This window comes from Macrobrachium nipponense, chromosome 45, assembly GCF_015104395.2.
Source record: "Macrobrachium nipponense isolate FS-2020 chromosome 45, ASM1510439v2, whole genome shotgun sequence".
NCBI lineage: Eukaryota > Metazoa > Arthropoda > Malacostraca > Decapoda > Palaemonidae > Macrobrachium > Macrobrachium nipponense.
Window position 1 is genome coordinate 7,748,942 of NC_061105.1, and position 18,913 is coordinate 7,767,854.

An 18,913-nucleotide genomic window follows, 5' to 3' on the forward strand; every position below is an offset into this window, starting at 1 on the left:
TGACAAGCAGTTAGAATATTAACAGTACTAGTAGTGTGTTTTCCTAATCACCTTCGTACTTAACAGAAACTACAAAATCATTTGCAATTTGAAGATAAAGGAATGTAGCTCAAGATACGAGCTATTATAAGGTAAGAAGTGATTATAGTGTTCCCCATTGCATTAGAGGGTGCGTCTGATCGGCTCTGTCTCGCTCCCAGGCCTAGACCTCTTCCAGACTCACAGGCCCAGAGGAGAAGGAATGTCGAAAGCCGTACGGAGGTTATGGAGAATCCCCACCGATCAGGCGTCCCCTCGGCAGGTTCTGTAGAACGTCCCAGACTGCCAGGGATAGCCATTGGAAAGGCATCCTAATTCAATGTGTTCCCCTTATTAATTATCGTCTTAACGAATAATGAGAAGAAACATTCAACGGCGTAGGTTAAATGAAAATGCAAGATACTCTCGTCTGGCTATCGGAACCTCAGAAGAGACGGAGAAAGATTGCGGTAGAGGCGTTGCTCTATCCGGGTTCGTCCGTTTACAGCTGGACGGGGGGGGGGCTCTATCCCATGGGGGTTTAAAGTAGTTTATTTCAATAAATTCCTCATCGGTACTGTATATGAAAATATATCTATTCTGAGAGATCGAATTAGATATTAAAGGATATTTGTTGATTGAATGAATTATATGGATCTCGTTTAATGATTACACACATATATATAATTTTTAAGCTTCTAACGCCTTGGACATGAAACTCCAGTAAAGAGGCTCAATGCGCCTAAAAGCGCCTGAAACAAGGCGCAAAGCGCCTGAAACGAGGCGCAAAGCGTCTGAAACGAGGCGCAAAGCGCCTGAAGCACGATGAACCAGGATCTTCATCGGAAATGGAAGTCCTTCTCATTCAGAAGAAAGGGAGGGCTATGTCGAAAATGGAAGTATTGTCGAATTCTTAGCAAGAACAAATATACAGAGATCGGAACCTTCCGCACACAAAACCTTCCGCACAAGCGGAACCTTCCATGTCAGGAAGACATATTACTAGACGTACAGAACTTTCCAGGCGAGGATCGCCTGTCAGATGCTCGGAATTTTCCAACAAGAAAACGTTCCAAGGGCGATACGTCTTCTAGGATCCAGGAGTATTCGGATCACGATACTCCTCCCAGGCGCCAGGAGTATTCGGAACGCGATACTCCTGCCAAGCACCAGGAGTATGCCGACGAGCATGATACTCCTCCCAGGCGCCAGGAGTATTCGGAACGTGATACTCCTGCTTAGCGCCAGACACTTTCTCCTACAAGAAGAGCTTAACAACCGCCGAGAGTCCTCCAGACGAAGGGTGAAAGACATTCAAGGCTTTTCCTGATAGGGACGGGAGTGGTCGCACAGGCGGCCGTTGCCCTTGTCAGGATCGTCTTATTGCAATAAAGGCTAGAGCAAGTTCGGTTTTTTCCAGGCAGGGACTCAAGATGTAGCACAGGCTGCCGTAGCCCTTGTCAGGTTAGAGTCGATACTGCGAATAGCCCTTCTCCTTTCGAAAGGAAGCGCTCTCCTTCGGTTGCTCAATCTTGCCCCAAAATTGAGGAATGGAAGATAAAGCAGAATTGTGAGAATTAGTTCAGGATTAGTAAGAGGATATTAAAATCATCCTCCTTCCAAAATAGATTGCAACCAACCATTTACAGAAGAGGTGCAATCGTTTGGAAGTTGAACAAGATTCGTACGAGCTCTCATTCATGGATTAGAGGCTCTTCCAGATAAGAAAGGAGTAAAATACGGACTTATCTCCAAGATAATAAAAGCTGGAGAGATTATCTTCGATCCTCGGTTGTCATTTGCAATATCTTTCGACTAATACTCATTCGGGATTGACGAAATGAACGAAGAGATTAAGATTTCTATTCTTTCTCTGCATGTCAGAAAGGAAAGAGTGTCGTAGAAGGCTTGCTGTATATGATTACTGAAGGACAAGTCATAATACGCATACCATAGTTGCCTGTCTGGTTCGCTACGGGATTGTCTATATCCTTAAAGCATTTTACAAGTAAAGACTTCGCTTAAAAGGTTTATTACGACAATACCTATTCAGCCTCGGTATTTAACAAAGGTTGTTTGCCTAAAATTTGCATTATTGAGAGTTGACTTAGACTCGAGAATAATTTTATTATTTCCATTCATTGAAAGGAGTAACTGGCAACTCAGAATGAAGGCAGCCAGGCAGTGAACGACACGGCTGTAATTGTGAGCCAATCCAGTACCATCCGGTTCTCGGTCGTGAAAATGGGTGGTTACATCTTTCTCTCCTCTAAAGGATCGAACTGCTTCACCGTATATTCCCCCATAAAATCATGGACTTAACCACGAATTGAGGGAATTTTTTAGGCAAACATGAATAACATCGTATTCGTGTTGCTAAGGATATCTCTCTGCCTCGGCGAGGAAAGAATGTAGTAGAAAATGCACCTTAAGATAACGATACGCTTAAGCCTTACGCACACACCGTGGTTAATTACAGCGCTCCTACTATCCTTACAAGAGTTCATAGATGAATGCTGTTACCACAATGTGATAGGATAATAAAGAATTTTAATTAGGCAGAGCACGATTTACCATTCATTGGAATGAGTTGTCAGACCCTGCGGAAAATACTCACAGATATCTTCGCAAGGCAGAAGATGAACGACCTTATTATAGATTGCTTCCTTTTTCCTCGGAACAGAGATGGTAGCAAGATACGCTATCTTTAAAAATTTTAAGAGGGGAATAAACTTTAGTTTTTTTTCCCCCTAGTTGTATATATTCTTAACACATATTAAAATAAATGGGCATCTAAGGAAGAAGATGAATGCATCATTTTGGAAATAGGAAGGTTGGATTCACAGAAGTCACGTTCTTCTTTCAGCATGTGTCGGAAGGTTTTTCTAAGAGATTTGATCGGAATCTATTATAAATATTAGACCTGAAAAACCTATTCACTCTGAGTCTGTCTGCGTGCAGACTGACCAGAAGTAAATATGAATGAGAGGATTTTCAAGGTAAGCTTGATAATTCCTTTAAATATGTGAAAGACATAGAGTTGCGGCAGATCGTGCTAGATAGAAAGGGGAAACTGTCCTCTTCCGATACCTCTGTGAACTACATAAGGATTTTCTTCCCTTTCAGAGGGAAGAATCACCTTGGTAATTTATGCTATCATGAACACAGTGAAAAGATATATTCTGTCTAGACAAAGAATATTAGACATAGTAAAGAATTAAGATCTTCGGGATCTATACAATACCTCTATACGATAAGATTAAGAGATCTTATACTTAGATTGGGATCCTAATTTGGGCCTCAGATTCCGTGGTCCGACAAAATGGAACTGCGCCTAATCAAATGTTCTCTTGGGCCTAAACGATCAAGAGGACAAGTGAAATTTTGGGATTTAGAATCTGGAATCAAATTCTATGACGACTCGGTAATGGGTTCTGGCCAGCATAGTAGGTTTGGCAAGAGAACTAAAGCCTTTTATTCCTGGATCAACGCTGTTAGATAGAGGTTTCGTTGTCCGGGTTAATGTAGACATTGTCATCTACAGAAGAAGAAAAGGTTTAAACGTTTACTGATAGAGTCTTTGGAATGCGAGAAGGGCTCAAACTACTTCCCAAAAGGTTCAGAGAGATGCATTCAAGAGCTAGAAATCAACCATTTCAGCTCAGAATCTCTTTAAAGTCCAAGCTCCTTCCCTTCCTTCGGGCAAGGATAGGGAAGCTTCTGCAACGAGAAAACTCGTCAACATGTAGGAGGAGAACTCGTTAGCAACGGAAGTATGCAATAATGATCCTCCGCGGAGGAAGACTTGTCTCTTGGAATTTTGAGATTTCCTATTGTCTACGGGATGGAACGGACTAAATTGTGATGAATGTGCAGGAGCAATTAGCGTCTTTGGTATGGAGTACTTTCTAAAGATCATACCTCGTAAAAAGGATGATAAACTTCTGATGAAGAGATCCAAATACCGATCTCCTGTCAGCGCGACGAACCCTACAGGGGAGTTGTCGCACAAGCGGCCATCTCTGGGGGGGAGCGATGCGTTAGGCAGGCGAGACGTGAGGAAGGAAGTAACTCCTGCCAAGCGTCTGGCGCCAACTAGGAGCCAGGCGCCAAGTAGCGCAAAGAGCCTGACTTTACTATAGATCGTTCTAGGCCAAGATCTTCATCCAAGCAACAAGAGCCAACTGGAGAAGAGAGAAACTCCTGATAGGAGTATAGCGCCCGCTAAGCGCAATATACTGGCCATGCGAAAGGCCATTCCATGAGCGATACTCCGACCAAGTCACAGGAGTATTCGGAACTAGATGCGCCTCCCATAGGTCAGGAGTATTCGGGTGAGAGATACTCCTGCCAGGCGCCTCCCAGAGTACCCGGACCTCGATACTCCTCCCAGGAGCCAGGAGTATTCTAGAATTTTACTCCTACCAGGCGCCAGGAGCATTCCGAAGCTTATACTCCTCCCAGCGCCAGAGTATTCGGAACTTAATACTCCTACCACACGCCAGGAGTATTCTGAACAAAATGCGCCTACTAAAGGCCAGGAGTATTCGAGGCGCTCTGCGCCTGACAAGCGCCAGGAGGATTCCAGGCGCGTTACTCCTCCCAGGCGCCAGGAGTATTACGAAACTTATACTCCTCCAGGCGCCAGGAGTATTCGGAACTTAATACTCCTACCACGCGCCAGGAGTATTCTGAACATAATGCGCCTACTAAAGCCAGGAGCATTCGAGGCGCTTTTGCGCCTGCCAGGCGCCAGGCGCCTGCTGAAAGCCAGGAGTATTTTGAGGCGCTTTGCGCCTGCCAGGCGTTTGCGCCTGCCAGGCGCCAGGCGCCTGATGAAAATGCGCCTGCCAGGCGCCAGGCGCCTGATGAAAAGGCGCCTACCAGGCGCCAGGCGCCTGCTGAAAGCCAGGAGTATTCGAGGCGCTTTGCGCCTGCCAGGCGCCAGGCGCCTGCTGAAAGCTAGGAGTATTCGAGGCGCTTTGCGCCTGCCAGGCGCCAGGAGGATCCCAAGCACGTTACTCCTCCCAGGCGCCAGGAGTATTCCGAAGCTTATATCCTAACAGGCGCCAGCAGTATTCGAAGAGCGATACTCCTGCCAGGTGCCAGGGGTATTCGAATAGTTTTACGACTGTCAGGCGCCAGGAGTATTCTAAACAGGATACTCCTCGCGCCAGCCAGGCGCAAGCCAGGCTTTAGGCTTCATCCAGAGGAGATCCAGTTCAAAGAAAGTCCTAGTCTTCTTTGAAACAATGGTGATCTCTAGAGCATTTCATAAGTGACTTGATGATACCTTCAAACAGCTGAGAATCTAAAAAGCTCTAAAGTGCGAGCTGTTGCAAATTCTTGTTCTTTCGTAACAATATGTCAGGAAGACATATTAGCGTTAACATATAGGAGATGCAATTATGGGTTGGCTTCTCATTACACGAAGGACGTCAAGTTAACCTACGAGAGATTCTTCTCTCTTGGTTTATACGTATCAGCGGATACGTTGCTGGGATAAGGAGCCGACACTGATCCTTTAGTAAGGAGTTGAATTTATTTTAACTCAATGACTTTTATTGGAGGTTTGAAAGGAGTTTGGGGGATAACTCTCTTTCAATTTAGCGCGAACCCTCATGTTAGGAACAGGTGATCGGGATCGGTGTTGCGCTCCTTAAATAAGTGCGTGTTGTCATATAAGCGGATGTGCTCCATTGACAAACGCCAGTTAGGATTCTGTCGAGTAAGTGGAAGAGACCCATCGACAGATCCACAAGAACTCTTGGCCACAGATCACTATCTCGCTAAGGCTCTTGAGATGAAGCAGACTCCTATGCAATAGCTAGGAAGTCAATCCTTCGTCTAGAAACACAGAGGAACTAAGGTCTATAAATACCTACAAACATATGTTGTTTACCTGTCTAGTCAGTAACTAGCTGTCTCTTGCCCTCCACCAAAGGGTGTCAATCAGCTATGTATATATCTGACAGGTAAGGTGAATGTATGAAAATGATATTGTTATAATACAATAAAGTTTCATACATACTTACCTGGCAGATATATACAACTAATGACCCACCCAGCCTCCCCGCAGGAGACAGGTGGAAGAGAGAATCTGATTAGAAAACGGGAATAGTTCCTAGTCCTGCCTCCCAGCGGCAGGCAGGTAGATCACCTGACCTACCTGTAGCGTGTGCCGCGAAATTCGAATTTCTGTCGGGAACGACGGAGTCGATAGCTATGTATATATCTGCCAGGTAAGTATGTATGAAACTTTATTGTATTATAACAATATCATATTGTCTGCCTTTTGCTAAGAAGCTTTCAATAAGAAAGATATTACAACATTTCAATGCTGTTTACGTAGGTAACATTTTTAAAGGATTCTAACGCAGCGGAACTCTATATTGTATAATGCTCTCATGCTTACGAAAGCATGGCTTATTAAAAGAGTACATGCTTAGTGAGAAGATGAATGTAGTAGAGAATTCACTTTAAGACTACGGTATGGTCAAGTCTTATGCACATACCGAGGTTACTACAGAATTCCTAGTATCCTTACAAGGTTTCCTAGATTAATGCTGTTTACCACAATGTGACAGTATTATAAAGGATTCTAATACGGCAGAGCGCTATATATATAATTCTCTCATCCTTTCGAGAAACGCACACAACCTTTTAGAATCGGATATTGCTCAAGAGAAGTTGGTTGAGTCGGATGGGAAACATTCTCTTAGTGGCAGAAGTTGTTTCCATGAATGGACTATACTACGTATATAAAAGTTTTTTTTTTTTTTTTTTTTTTTCTCCCCACTAAGAACGGAAATTAACATGTGAAGGATGTCGGGTACCATAAAGGCATAGATGTTATGGCACATAACCTAAAAAGAACTAGAAGGAAGCGCCAGCCTGGCGCAAATTGCGCCAGAAGCGCCAGCCGCGCCAGAAGCACCATCCAAGATATTTTCTCGTTTTAGCGAGTTATTAACCTAAGAGTCCAGTAGCCTCTCGGACAGCAGGCTCGGTAACGGCAAGATTCGTTCCTGGTTTCGTTACCCATTTAATCGAAAAGGGGTCGCTTACAAGGAATGATGAAATGATTTATTTTAATCACTTAGGCCAATTCCACGACTCTCTCATATCGCAAAGAGCATCGAGAATCTCTTTTTTCGCCCCTGTTCGCATTAACAAAAGAGAACCTATTTGGGAACAGACACGGAACGTAACGATCCTTAAGAGGTTCGATGCAAGATTTTGCATGTCCGTGAGAACCTTCTCGATCGAAGATAATAACTGTTAACGTATGTCTAACATTTATTGAAAAGAGTTGTGAGAACCTGCGGAAAGTATTCTTCATAAATCTCTTTGTAAGGTAGAAGACGAACAGGCTTCCTTTAGACTGCTTCCTTTTCCTCGAACCAAGAGAGGTACCAATATAAGACATCTTTAAATTTAAAGAAGGGGAATAAACTTTAGTCTTTTTTCCCCTAGTTATAAATTCTTAACAGATATTAAGATAAATGGGCGTCAAAGGAAGAGAGGATGTATGCCTCATTTTGGCCTTAGAGAGGTTGGATTCACAGAAGTCACGTTCTTCTCACAGCATGTTTCGCAAGGCTTTTCCAAGAGTATCTGGATATTCTATCAGAATCTATTATAAATAGACCTAAAAAACCTCTCCACTCTGAGTCTGTCCGCGTGCAGACTGACCAGAAGTGGACATGAATGAGAGGTTTTTTCAAGGTAAATGACAATAGTCATGGCTAAGACATAGAATTGCTGCAGATCGTGCTAGATGGAATGAGGAAACTCTCCTCTTCCAATACCTCTGTGAACCACATAGCGAGGTTTTTTCTTCACTTTCAGAGGGAAGAATCACCTATGTATATAGCTGCTATCAAAGAACGCAGTAAAGGGCTATACTCTGTCTCTACAAGGGGAATTAGAGATAACAGAGGATTAAGATCTTCGGGATCTTATACGATACCGCAATACGACAAGAGTAGGATATCATGTACTTCGAATGGGATTCTTTTTGTGGCCACAGATTCCGTTCCGACAAAATGGAACTGCTCCTCATCAAACTTCTTTGAGGAAGTTTATGAAGGAATTCTTTGTTTCTCTTAGCCCTAAACGACCAAGAAGAAAAGTGAATTTTTTTGTGCATTGGAATCTCGCATCAGATTCAATGGAGACTCGGCAATGGGTTCTTGCCAGCATAGTATGTCCTGGCAAAAAGGACCCTAAATCCCTCTATTCCTGACGCAACGCTTTCAGATAGAAGTTTCGTTGCCCAGGCAGGGTACTTACATTTTCATCTACAGAAGAAGAGATGGTTTAAACGTTTGCCTACAGAGTCTTCGGGGTGCGATGAGGACTCAAAATGCTTCCCAGAAGGTATTCAGAAGGATACAATAAGAGCTAGAAATCAGGGTTCCGCCCAATTTCAGCTCAGAGTCTCCTTCGACTTCCAGACTCCTTCCCTTCCTTCGGGCAAGGATAGGGAAGATTCTGCAACGAGGAACCTCATCAACATGTAAGAAGAGATCTCGTTAGCAAAAGAAGTGTTCACGAAGGATCCTCCTCGGAGGAAGACTTCTCTCTCGTATTGTTAGATATCCTGTCGTCTACTGGGTGTAGCTGACTAAAATCACCTCCCTTGCCAGGGGCCAAAAGCTCAAAGGGGAAGAATTTCTTCCACCCTTCTCCAGTCTCCTGATAAACTATGTGGTTGTTCAGGACTCTCGGACAATGTAGCGCCAGCCAGGCGCCAAATGCCAATACAGGCGAAAAACGCCAGAGGCGGACAGTTCCAAGGAACTCTGTCATGGTCGGATACTGAGAAGGAGCGGGACCTCCCAACCCCCCTGGCGCAAATGCGCCAGAGGTGAACAAATCGGACAGATATAAGAGTGTCCGATGTGGACATCGCTAGACAGCCTAGAGACTCTTCCAAGCTCGAAGCTCCAGCAAGTGTGGAGGAGCCAAGCCAGGCGCGAGCGCCAGCCAGGCTCTAGAAGCCAGCCAGGCACCATCCAGGTGCCAGGCTCCTTCAAGGCTAGGCTCCAGTCAGGATTGAGGATCCATCCAGGCGCAAGGCTCCTTCCAGTAAAGAGAAACCTAAAGCTCTGTCATGTAAGAGGGCTAGTCCCCATTGATATGATACAGGTAAGGCTCTGCCATGTAAGTGGGTCAGCCCCCATTGGCACGATCCGAGAAGGCTCTGTCGTGTAAGCGGGCTAGCCCCCATTGACATGATCCAGAAGGGTTTGTCAGTCATAGGTCCCTACCTCGCTGAAACTCTTGAGGCATGCAGACTCATAGACAGTAATCATGAAGTCTTCTACCAGGCTCCAGGTGCCTTCCAGGCGCAAGGCGCCAGCCAGACGCAAGGCTCCAGCCAGGCGCGAGGCGCTAGCCAGGAAGGAGGAGCCAATCAGGCACCAGCCAGGCGCAAGGCGCCATCCAGGCGCGAGGCTCCAGCCAGGCGCAAGGCTCCAGCCAGGCGCGAGGCGCCTGCCAGGCACGAAGCGCTAGCCAGGCTCCAGGCTTCACCCAGAAGAGATCGATATCAAAGAACGCCCTGGCCTTCTTTGAGACATTGTGATCTCCTAAGCACTTGATAAGTGCATTGATGATTCCTTCAAACAGCTGAGAATTAAAAGCGCATGAAGTGCGAGCTTTTCCGAATTCTTGTTCTTTCCCTAACAATATGTCATAAGGACATATTAGCTGTCACATACGGGAGATGCAACTCTGTGTTGACTTCCCATTATCCGAAGGATATCAAGATAACCTTTGAGGGATCCTTCTCTCTTGGTTGATACGTGTCTGCGGATACATTGCTGGGATAGGGAGCAGATACTGATCCTTAACTAGTGAGTTAAATTTTATTTAACGTCGTGTTTTTTCTTTGGGTAGTTTGAAAGGAGTTTGTAGATAACTCTTTTCAACTTAAGCACTAACCCTCGTGTTAGGATCAGGTGATCGGGATCGGTGTTGTGCTCCTTAATTATGCCACTAGGCATAGGCATATTGTCATGTAAGAGGCTCTGTCGAGTAAATGGATAAGACCCCATCGACAGATCCACAAGAACTCTTAGCCATAGGTCACATCCTCGCTGAGGCTCTTGAGGCGAAGCAGATTCCTAAGCATTAGCCATGTAGTCTTCCGCCTGATCAAGTAGGAACCAAGGTTTTATTTATTTATTACCTACAACGTATGTTGTTTACCTATCTATTCAGTAAATAGTTGTCTCTTTCCCACCACCAAGGGTGTCAATCAGCTAAGTATATATCTGCTGGGTAAGTTCCATGTACAAAAATGATATTGTTAAGATACAATAAAGTTTTGTACATACTTACCTGGCAGATATATACGATTGATGGCCCACCCAGCCTCCCCTCAGGAGACAGGTGGAAGAGAAAATCTGGTTCTAGAACGGTAATCGTTCCTATTCCTGCCACCCAGCGGCAGGGGCGGTAGATCACCTGACCTACCTACAGCGTGTGCCGCGAAATTCGAATTTCTGTCGGGGACGACGGAGTCTATAGCTAAGTATATATCTGCCGGGTAAGTATGTACAAAACTTTATTGTATCTTAACAATATCATTTTCCTCTTCAAAGCTGTATGCTGTAACTTAGATATTACGACTTTATCTTCACAGAATTACCGTTACCAACAGCCTCAATCAAATAGTATTTATGTTGCTACCGAGGTGGACTTGTATTTGAGATGTTGCACAAAGATTTCCAGTACTATGTACATAATGTTATTGATATTTACATTCTCGTTGGTATGTGGATTTTGTGTTCTGGGAATTAATAGAAATGTTAAGTATAATATTGCCAGGGTTTGGTAGAATTCAGAAATATTCAGCATTAACTTTTGAGTACATAAATAAACGGCTTTATAAATTGTGGGTAATGTAAATTACAAAAGTTTTTATTGATAGTGATGAAGTCTTAAATTGATTTCTACTTTATTATTTTGTGAAGGAAATTTTTTTTATTACTAGATACTCGCTTACAGGCCAGTGGCATTGGTGTTGGAACTCAGGTGCCCCCAATGCTTCCAGAGGTGGAAAGATACATGCGGAAAATGCAGTTTCAGAGAGAATTTCAATTTTGGAATACTCAACCTGTGCCTAAAATAAGTAAGTACCTTGACAGCTTTTACCTTGCTCCTTTGGCAAATGCCGTAAATTCAGGGCATAAGTCTCCCGTACGGGTGAACTCTTGCATGGTACACTGTTGATAGTAGTAAAGGTAATTTGCCGTCTCCCCTCGACCCCCAGCTATTGCTTTGGCTTACGAAGCAAGTTGTATTCTTCCACCCCAGATATTGTTTTGACTGGTAAAAGAAGTTGTATGCTTTGCCTTCAGGTATTGTCTTGACCCATAAAGCAAAGTTTATTCTTAAATTGAGATTAATTGTTGAGGTTCTCTATTCACACAAGTATTGAATATGTACTGTCTTTCCTTTCCAGCTGAAGACATAGAAGCTAATGTAAATGAAGCCATTGAACCAGCCAAGCCCATTTCAGAAATTAAACAAGAGCCTTATAATCTACCCGATGGCTTCAAGTGGGATACTCTCGACCTTCTAAATGAAGATGTTGTAAGTGAATTTTGTTACAGCCTTTTTTGTTATGCCAAATGCTTATTGACCCACTGAAGTGGAAATGTTATAATGAATCCACGTATCACTAACATATAAAGTCAATTCACAGCCCTTAAATGTGGGTAGTACCCTCAACTGGTCTTGGTTTTCATCATATTCTTTAAGTTAAAACAATTTTCTTCACTAACACCATTGATAAATTCATAAACAGTACTACTTTGCACAGAAAAGATGTGTAGGTACTTAGAAAGAAAATTTAGGAGATAGAAAAAAGATAAAAATGTAAAAGTTGAGCTTCATTGCCCTAGTGCAGTGGGAGGGTCATATCACAAATGAATTTCCAAGAGATGAGACATTCAGAGACTAGAAAATAAGGTTTCACATCATTAAATTGGAGAGAGGAAGAGTGTATTAGACGTATTTAAGCATTACTGAAATGTGTTTCAGGAATAGATCATTCAGCGTTATGATATTGATTTGGATGGCACCTCACATGTAAAGAGTTCAAACTTTTGTAGAACTGTCTTCCTTGTTAAAAAGCATGAAACTCCTTATGATTGTCTTGGTATAGTTACAAATACACTGAAATCCTTACGCTTCATTGGAACTTGTCTCCTCATTGTCGGAGGGAATGAAACTAGCTCAAAATGTCTACAGGAGCAGAGTATTTAGTTTCAGCCCTTTGTTCATTGAGGGCAGAAGTCTCCCAAAGCTGAAGGATTTTAAGTAATTTTAACAAGGAAACAAGATTAATGCACTAGAAAAGGGTCTTATTTCTTCCTCATCTTGAAAGAACTTGATTGTTCTATATAATCCTTAGTGGTGATAGTGAAAATTTGTATGGTAAGGTGTATTACTCATTACGTGATTTTTACTTTTCTTACAGTTACAAAATCTGTACAACTTATTGAATGAGAACTACGTAGAAGATGATGATAATATGTTTAGGCAAGTATTTCCAAGTTATTATTTTTCAGAGTATGTATCTGTAGACTAGGACATTTGGAAAGTTAATCAGTTTTAAATATTTAACACCAGTGAAAAATATGTTTGCCCATACAAACCCACTGATTTATAATATGCTTATTTTGTGCAAGCATTTCCCAGTGTCGGTGGATTGTAAATGATGAAAGGCCTGGTTGCTGAATATCCAAACTATGTTCCAGTGTCCCAGAATCATTGTGCCATTCGTCTATTCAGTTTTGCTCAGAGCAGACATCAGCTACCTTGCTCACAGAGAGCTATCTTTGTGATCTGCCAGCTATATTAATTTCTTTATGCTCCAGTGTATTTTCTGTAATGATAGGGGAATATTAGTCATTATTTTGAGTGCTTCTGCCTTCCAGGCCATTGGCTTCATGCTACCTAGACTTACTTAGAGTGCTGTGCTTTTATACGTTTCTTAATTTTTGCTCCTTGAGGATTTCATGCAGTATCTCCCTACGGTAACAGAAATACGTAACTAAGAAGTCATATTCCCTTATACTGTAGAATCAGTGTAAAAACGTCAATGAAATATCATTTATTATGCTGAAAGAGAAAATTAAAACCTCGCCTTGTCTCATTGCATAATGTTTTGGCTTCCCCCCCCCCCCCCCCCACACTCTTTGTGAATGATTTTGTTTGCAAGAAATGAAGTGAAGCTCTTTCCTGGATGTTGGATCTTATGCAGGGCATGCTTAGTTTGGAAATGTTTGCACAGAATAAGACTATTATGATTAAAGGGTTTATAGAACAATATGTTTCATAGTAAGATATATGTATTGCCATGTATCATGGATATTAATGTAACTGTAGAATTATATTTCAATTCTTCCAGGTTTGACTATAGTAGAGAATTTTTACGTTGGGCTTTGATGCCACCTGGCTGGAAACCTCAGTGGCACGTAGGCGTTCGAATAACGAAAAAGTAACAGATTAGTAGGGTTTATATCAGCAGTCCCTGCTAGAATTAGGATATATGACCAGTAAGTTGATCTCAATAAACACTTTCTTTAATGTAATTTGTAAATTACTGTTTTATGTGTGTTTTGTTTAATGTGTAGAAATTACAGATTTTATTTGACTAAGTAACAGCAAATATCATTTGCAAATTTTAAAGTTTATACTAATTATGATTTTTTCAAGTTCATATTATAGCAAACCATCTTGTTCAAAGTTCTGTAATATAAAGTAAATTGGGACAGAACCTCAGAAAAGTGTGTACTGCACCATTTATAATTATTAATAACTGAAAATTTAGATGGGTTAGTGTGTACACTTGTCAAAATCTGTATACTATAGGTAGTAGAATATTTTGGTTTGGAATTATTTATTTGTATCTCTCAGAGCAAGTTATTTCAGGAGTAAAACTTTTAGTATGGGGTATCTTTTGTTGTGAAGTTCTTTTGCATTTAAGATTTTGATGCCTGTGTATATCATCATTTTGTTTTCAATTTATAATAAAAGTATGTTGATCAGATGATAGAAATCATTCCAGATAGGAGAACTGCTAATGTTAGTACTGTATTATGCAACATTGAATTTTATTCCTTTTTTTCAGTCAGCAAGAGATGGTAGAAATTAACTTTCTCTGTGTACATAAGAAGCTGCGTTCAAAGAGATTAGCACCTGTTTTAATTAAAGAAATTACGAGAAGAACCCATTTAACTGGAATCTTTCAGGTATGAAAGTTTTTGTTTAGAAGTTCGTGTAGGTTAAGGAAGCATTTAGCTTTAGGATTTTCCAGTTGTGGTCCTTAATGAATTTTTACTGTAATAAATTAGTTCAGCTTCCCATACAGTAAGTTGTGCATAACTGTTCTTAGAATCCAATTTCAGATTTAAACCATCTGTTCAATAACTTGTGATAAACAGAAATTTCATGGGATAAATGATTGATGTGAGGTTGTATTAAGAAAAATCTGTGCAAATGCTTATTGAAATTAATTGCTTATGTCTTGTTATTTCAGGCTGTGTACACTGCTGGGGTATTGCTACCAAAGCCGGTGGCGTCTTGTCGTTACTGGCACAGGTCGCTCAACCCTAAGAAGCTGATAGAAGTCAAGTTCTCACATCTTGGCAAAAACATGACAATGCAGCGAACATTGAAGCTGTACAAACTCCCAACCCAAACCACGACGTCGGGATTCCGAAGATTAAAACTTGAAGATGTAAGACCAGTGTCATGAGTTATTAGGAAATATTTACAGAAGTTTGATTTAGCTCCTGTTTTTAGTAAAGAAGAGTTTGTTCATTGGTTCCTTCCTCAAGACAAGATCATCGATAGTTATGTCGTAGAAAATGAGGGTAATGTCTCGGGTAAGTCGTTCAGTAAATTTATGATTTGTTCCCTTATCTTGGTGTATGATTCAAATATTGTTAAGCTTGCTGAAGAAGTCTTGAAGTTGATAGATTAATGATGCAATCACTTGTTGCCATGTATCAGTGGATGTGTGAAGGTTTAGAAGGTGACATACAGAAGTACTGTATCAAGTTGCATGACTTTCATACTAGTCAAGATATGTCAAAAAGAAATAGAAGGCCAAATAGTAACTCAGCAGCAGGTAGTGCATTTGTAGTACAGGTGTATTCATCGTTCAACAGTATCAAAGGAACTTAAGTATAAACTTCTGATTTGCTCTTCATTTTGCATTCCAATTCCTCTGATAAGGCTTACAAAAGCATACTAAAGGAGAGAGCACAGAAATTTCAGGTTTCCAATAGCATAGTTATCCTTAAATGCAAGATAAGGGCTTATGAATTTTATAAGGAGAGGTAGTATTAGTTACAAAACAAAAGTCTGTATTAAGAGATAACATTTCTATTTTGAGTATGCGAAAATCGATGAAGCATTTAGATTATCTTTCATTGATAATGGTTATATATGGAAACTGGGTTTTTATCACTCATTAAATACTTACTTTCAGACTTTGTTAGCTACTACACACTCCCGTCAACTGTTATGCATCATCCAACGTACAAGACACTGAAAGCTGCTTACTCCTTTTACAATGTCTCAACAAATACTCCTTGGAAGGTCCTTATGAAGGATGCTTTAGTTACAGCTAAGAATGTAAGTTGATGCTGTGTAATGCATCAATCATGTACTGCTTGGCAACCATGTTTGTCCTAACCCCCGTCAATAGTTTTATGTGAAGGATAGACTAATCATCTATCCTTCTTACCTGCTCAAGTCATCAGTCTTTTGAGGCACTTACCCATTTTTCAGCTCATGACCACCACATCTCCCTCAGCAGTTTCCCCTCATTAATGAAATGACTTTTCCAATCACGAATATGAGCATTTTGCAACACCACATATCAGAATATAGTACACTATTGTTTTAAGTTACCATCTCAACTGGATTTAATGAGAAACATTTGAAAAAAAAAATCCTCAATCCCATGCTAAGATGACAGTGAGTGTAATCCAAACCTCTTTCAAGAATCTTTTGATTTATTAATCTTTTTAGTGTGTTTTCAATCCATTCATCTGGCTGGAGACTTTAGTTTGTGTTTTTTCTCTCAAACTCTTCCCTTCTGTAAAATTCACTCTGCTCGTGAACCTCATGTGTCTGATCCCGTGTCCCCTCATCCTCCATTCTCTTGTAGCCTTCCATATCAGTTCCTTTTATCGTTTATTGATTTTCCTCTCTTGAAATATGCAGCTGTGCCCGGGTAATAATTAAGTTTTACAGCATGTGTAACATGATTTGTTTAGTAAAGATATTTGAATTTAATGTGATATTGCTTTTAAGTCATGAAATTTTACTTTGATTTTTGGTTGCTTAATCATTTAAAATGTTTTGACAAGTGGTATGTTCTACTTATGGAAACATTTGAAGTGATATTGTTTGAGAGAGTTTAGCATTGTAATTGCACCCACTTCTCTTGCGACGCCAGGTAATCTTTAATAAATCAATCAATCAACCCACTCCTCTTGTTACATTTTTGTGTGCTCATTATAGTGACTTCTTTTTTTTCCAGTCAAATTTTGATGTTTTCAATGCACTGGACCTAATGGAGAATTCGGAATTCTTGGAGGAACTGAAGTTTGGCCAAGGAGATGGGCATCTACAGTATTATCTCTACAATTGGCGGTGTCCAAAGATGGCCCCATTTAAGGTACTATTTCCATTTGGTTTTTCCAAAGGTGAACTTAAATGATTAACCTGATGCACAGAAGGTCCAGAAATCAGTAAACAGAAAGTACAGAATAAGAGAAAGTATAATAGTGTAGCAAAAAATATTATTAAATAGCCGCCACATACTTTTGGGATCAAGTAAAGATAAGCATTCCCAGCTCGCACAAGTGAAGATGGGCACCCCCGAAATTCTGTGGATAACGTAAAGATAATGACAAGTGTTGTTTTAGAATTTATTGTCGAACCAAATAAAATATAAATATCTTTAAAATGGATACATCATAATATAGTTAGAAATTATACTTAACCCTCTTAAGCCGGAGCCCTAAAAATCAAAACGTCTCCCGTATGCCGGGCCTGGTTTGGAGTGAGCGCCGGAAGTGGAAAAAATAATTTTTTTCAAAAATTCAAAAAATTACAGCGCAGCAGTACTTTTGAAGATTAAGAGTTCATTTTTGGCTCCTTTTTTTGTCATTGCCTGAAGTTTATAATGCAACCATCAGAAATGAAAAATAATATCATTATCATATGTAAATAATGCGATATATGGTAGCGAAAAAAAAAAAAATTCATACATAATTGTATTCAAATCACGCTGTGCAGAAAACTGGTCAAAGCTAACAGTTACTTTTTTTTGCGTTGTATTGTACACTAAATTGCGATCATTTTGATATATAATACATTGTAAAACAATAAAAGTAACACCGGAAAAATATTATCACAAATGATGTACGATTCGTAACGCGCGGACGCAAAAACAAAATATTTTTTTCAAAAATCACCGTAATTTCTTAAATAATGTTCTAGAGACTTCCAATTTGTTTCAAAATTAAGACAAATGATTGAATATTACGATACTGTAAGAGTTTTAGATTAGAATTGCAGATTTCGACCATTTCGGACGAGTTAAATTTGACCGAATGTCGAAATTTTAATATATATATTTTTTCATATGCACATATTTCGAAGATGGAAAAAGCTACAACCTTCAATTATTTTTTATTGTATTCTTCATGAATTTGCGCACATTTTGATATATGAAACTCTATAAAAAGGCTAATATGAAAAGGAGCAAATATTAGGATAATGCCATGTACGTATTTCGGAGACTTGCGGCCGCGAATCGGCGCGCGGAGTGAAGGTAAATATATTTTTCAAAAATTCACCATAAATCACAATATTGTTTTAGAGACTTCAAATTTGTTTCAAAATGAAGAAACATGACGGAATATTACTAGGCCGTAAGAGTTTTAGCTTACAATTGCGTTTTCAACTATTTCGGTAGAGTCAAATTTGACCGAACGTGGTTTTTTTCTATTTATCGTGATTTATATGCAAATATTTCGAGAAAAGAGAAAAGCTACAACCTTCAATCATTTTTAGTTGTATTCTACATGAAATTGCGCACATTTTCATATATATAACTTTATGAAACAGCTAATTTTAAATGGTGCAAACATTTCGACAATCGCACAAAAAAATTCTGATTTTTTCGGAAGAGTTACCGCGCGAACGTAATTTTTTTTTTTTTCATAAATTCACCATAAATCAAAATATTGTGCTAGAGACTTCCAAGTCGTTGCAAAAATGAAGGTAAATGATTGAATATTACTAGAATATAAGAGTTTTAGCTTACAATTGCGTTTTTCGACCATTTCGGTAGAGTCAAAGCTGACCGAAAGTTGAACTTTTTGCACTTAACGTTATTTATATGAAAATATTCAAAACTGATAAAAGCTACAACCATGGGTTGTTTTTTGTTGTATTGTGCATGAAATTGCGCACATTTCCATATATAAAACTTTATGTAACGGCAAATTTAAAAGGGTGCAAACATTAGGACAATCGCACGAAAAAATTTATCGGAAGAGTTTATCGCACGAACGTAAGGAAAAAGTTTTTTCATAAATTCACCATAAATCGAAATATTGTGCTAGAGACGTCCAATTTGTTGCAAAATGAAGGCAAATGATTGAATATTACTATAATATAAGAATTTTAGCTTACAATTGCGTTTCTCGACCATTTCTGTAGAGTCAAAGTTGACCGAAGGTTGAAATTTTTGCACTTATCGTTATTTATATGAAAATATTTCAAAATTGATAAAAGCTACAATCATGAGTATTTTTTAGTGTATTGTGCATGAAATTGCGCACATTTT

General features: G+C 40.1%; 1 protein-coding gene across 1 annotated transcript in view; it reads left to right on the plus strand.

Annotated features, from left to right (window-relative positions):
* LOC135214363 (glycylpeptide N-tetradecanoyltransferase-like) overlaps nucleotides 1–16,789 on the plus strand; it is a 46,022-nt gene extending 29,233 nt beyond the window's left edge. Inside the window, 9 exon segments of the mRNA XM_064248592.1 lie at nucleotides 11,038–11,161; nucleotides 11,495–11,625; nucleotides 12,515–12,576; nucleotides 13,448–13,529; nucleotides 13,531–13,595; nucleotides 14,171–14,291; nucleotides 14,579–14,927; nucleotides 15,536–15,681; nucleotides 16,595–16,789. Of these exon segments, the coding sequence (XP_064104662.1) occupies nucleotides 11,038–11,161; nucleotides 11,495–11,625; nucleotides 12,515–12,576; nucleotides 13,448–13,529; nucleotides 13,531–13,595; nucleotides 14,171–14,291; nucleotides 14,579–14,927; nucleotides 15,536–15,681; nucleotides 16,595–16,774 (1,260 nt within the window). The 3' untranslated portion in view covers nucleotides 16,775–16,789.
* Nucleotides 16,790–18,913: the final 2,124 nt, after the last annotated feature.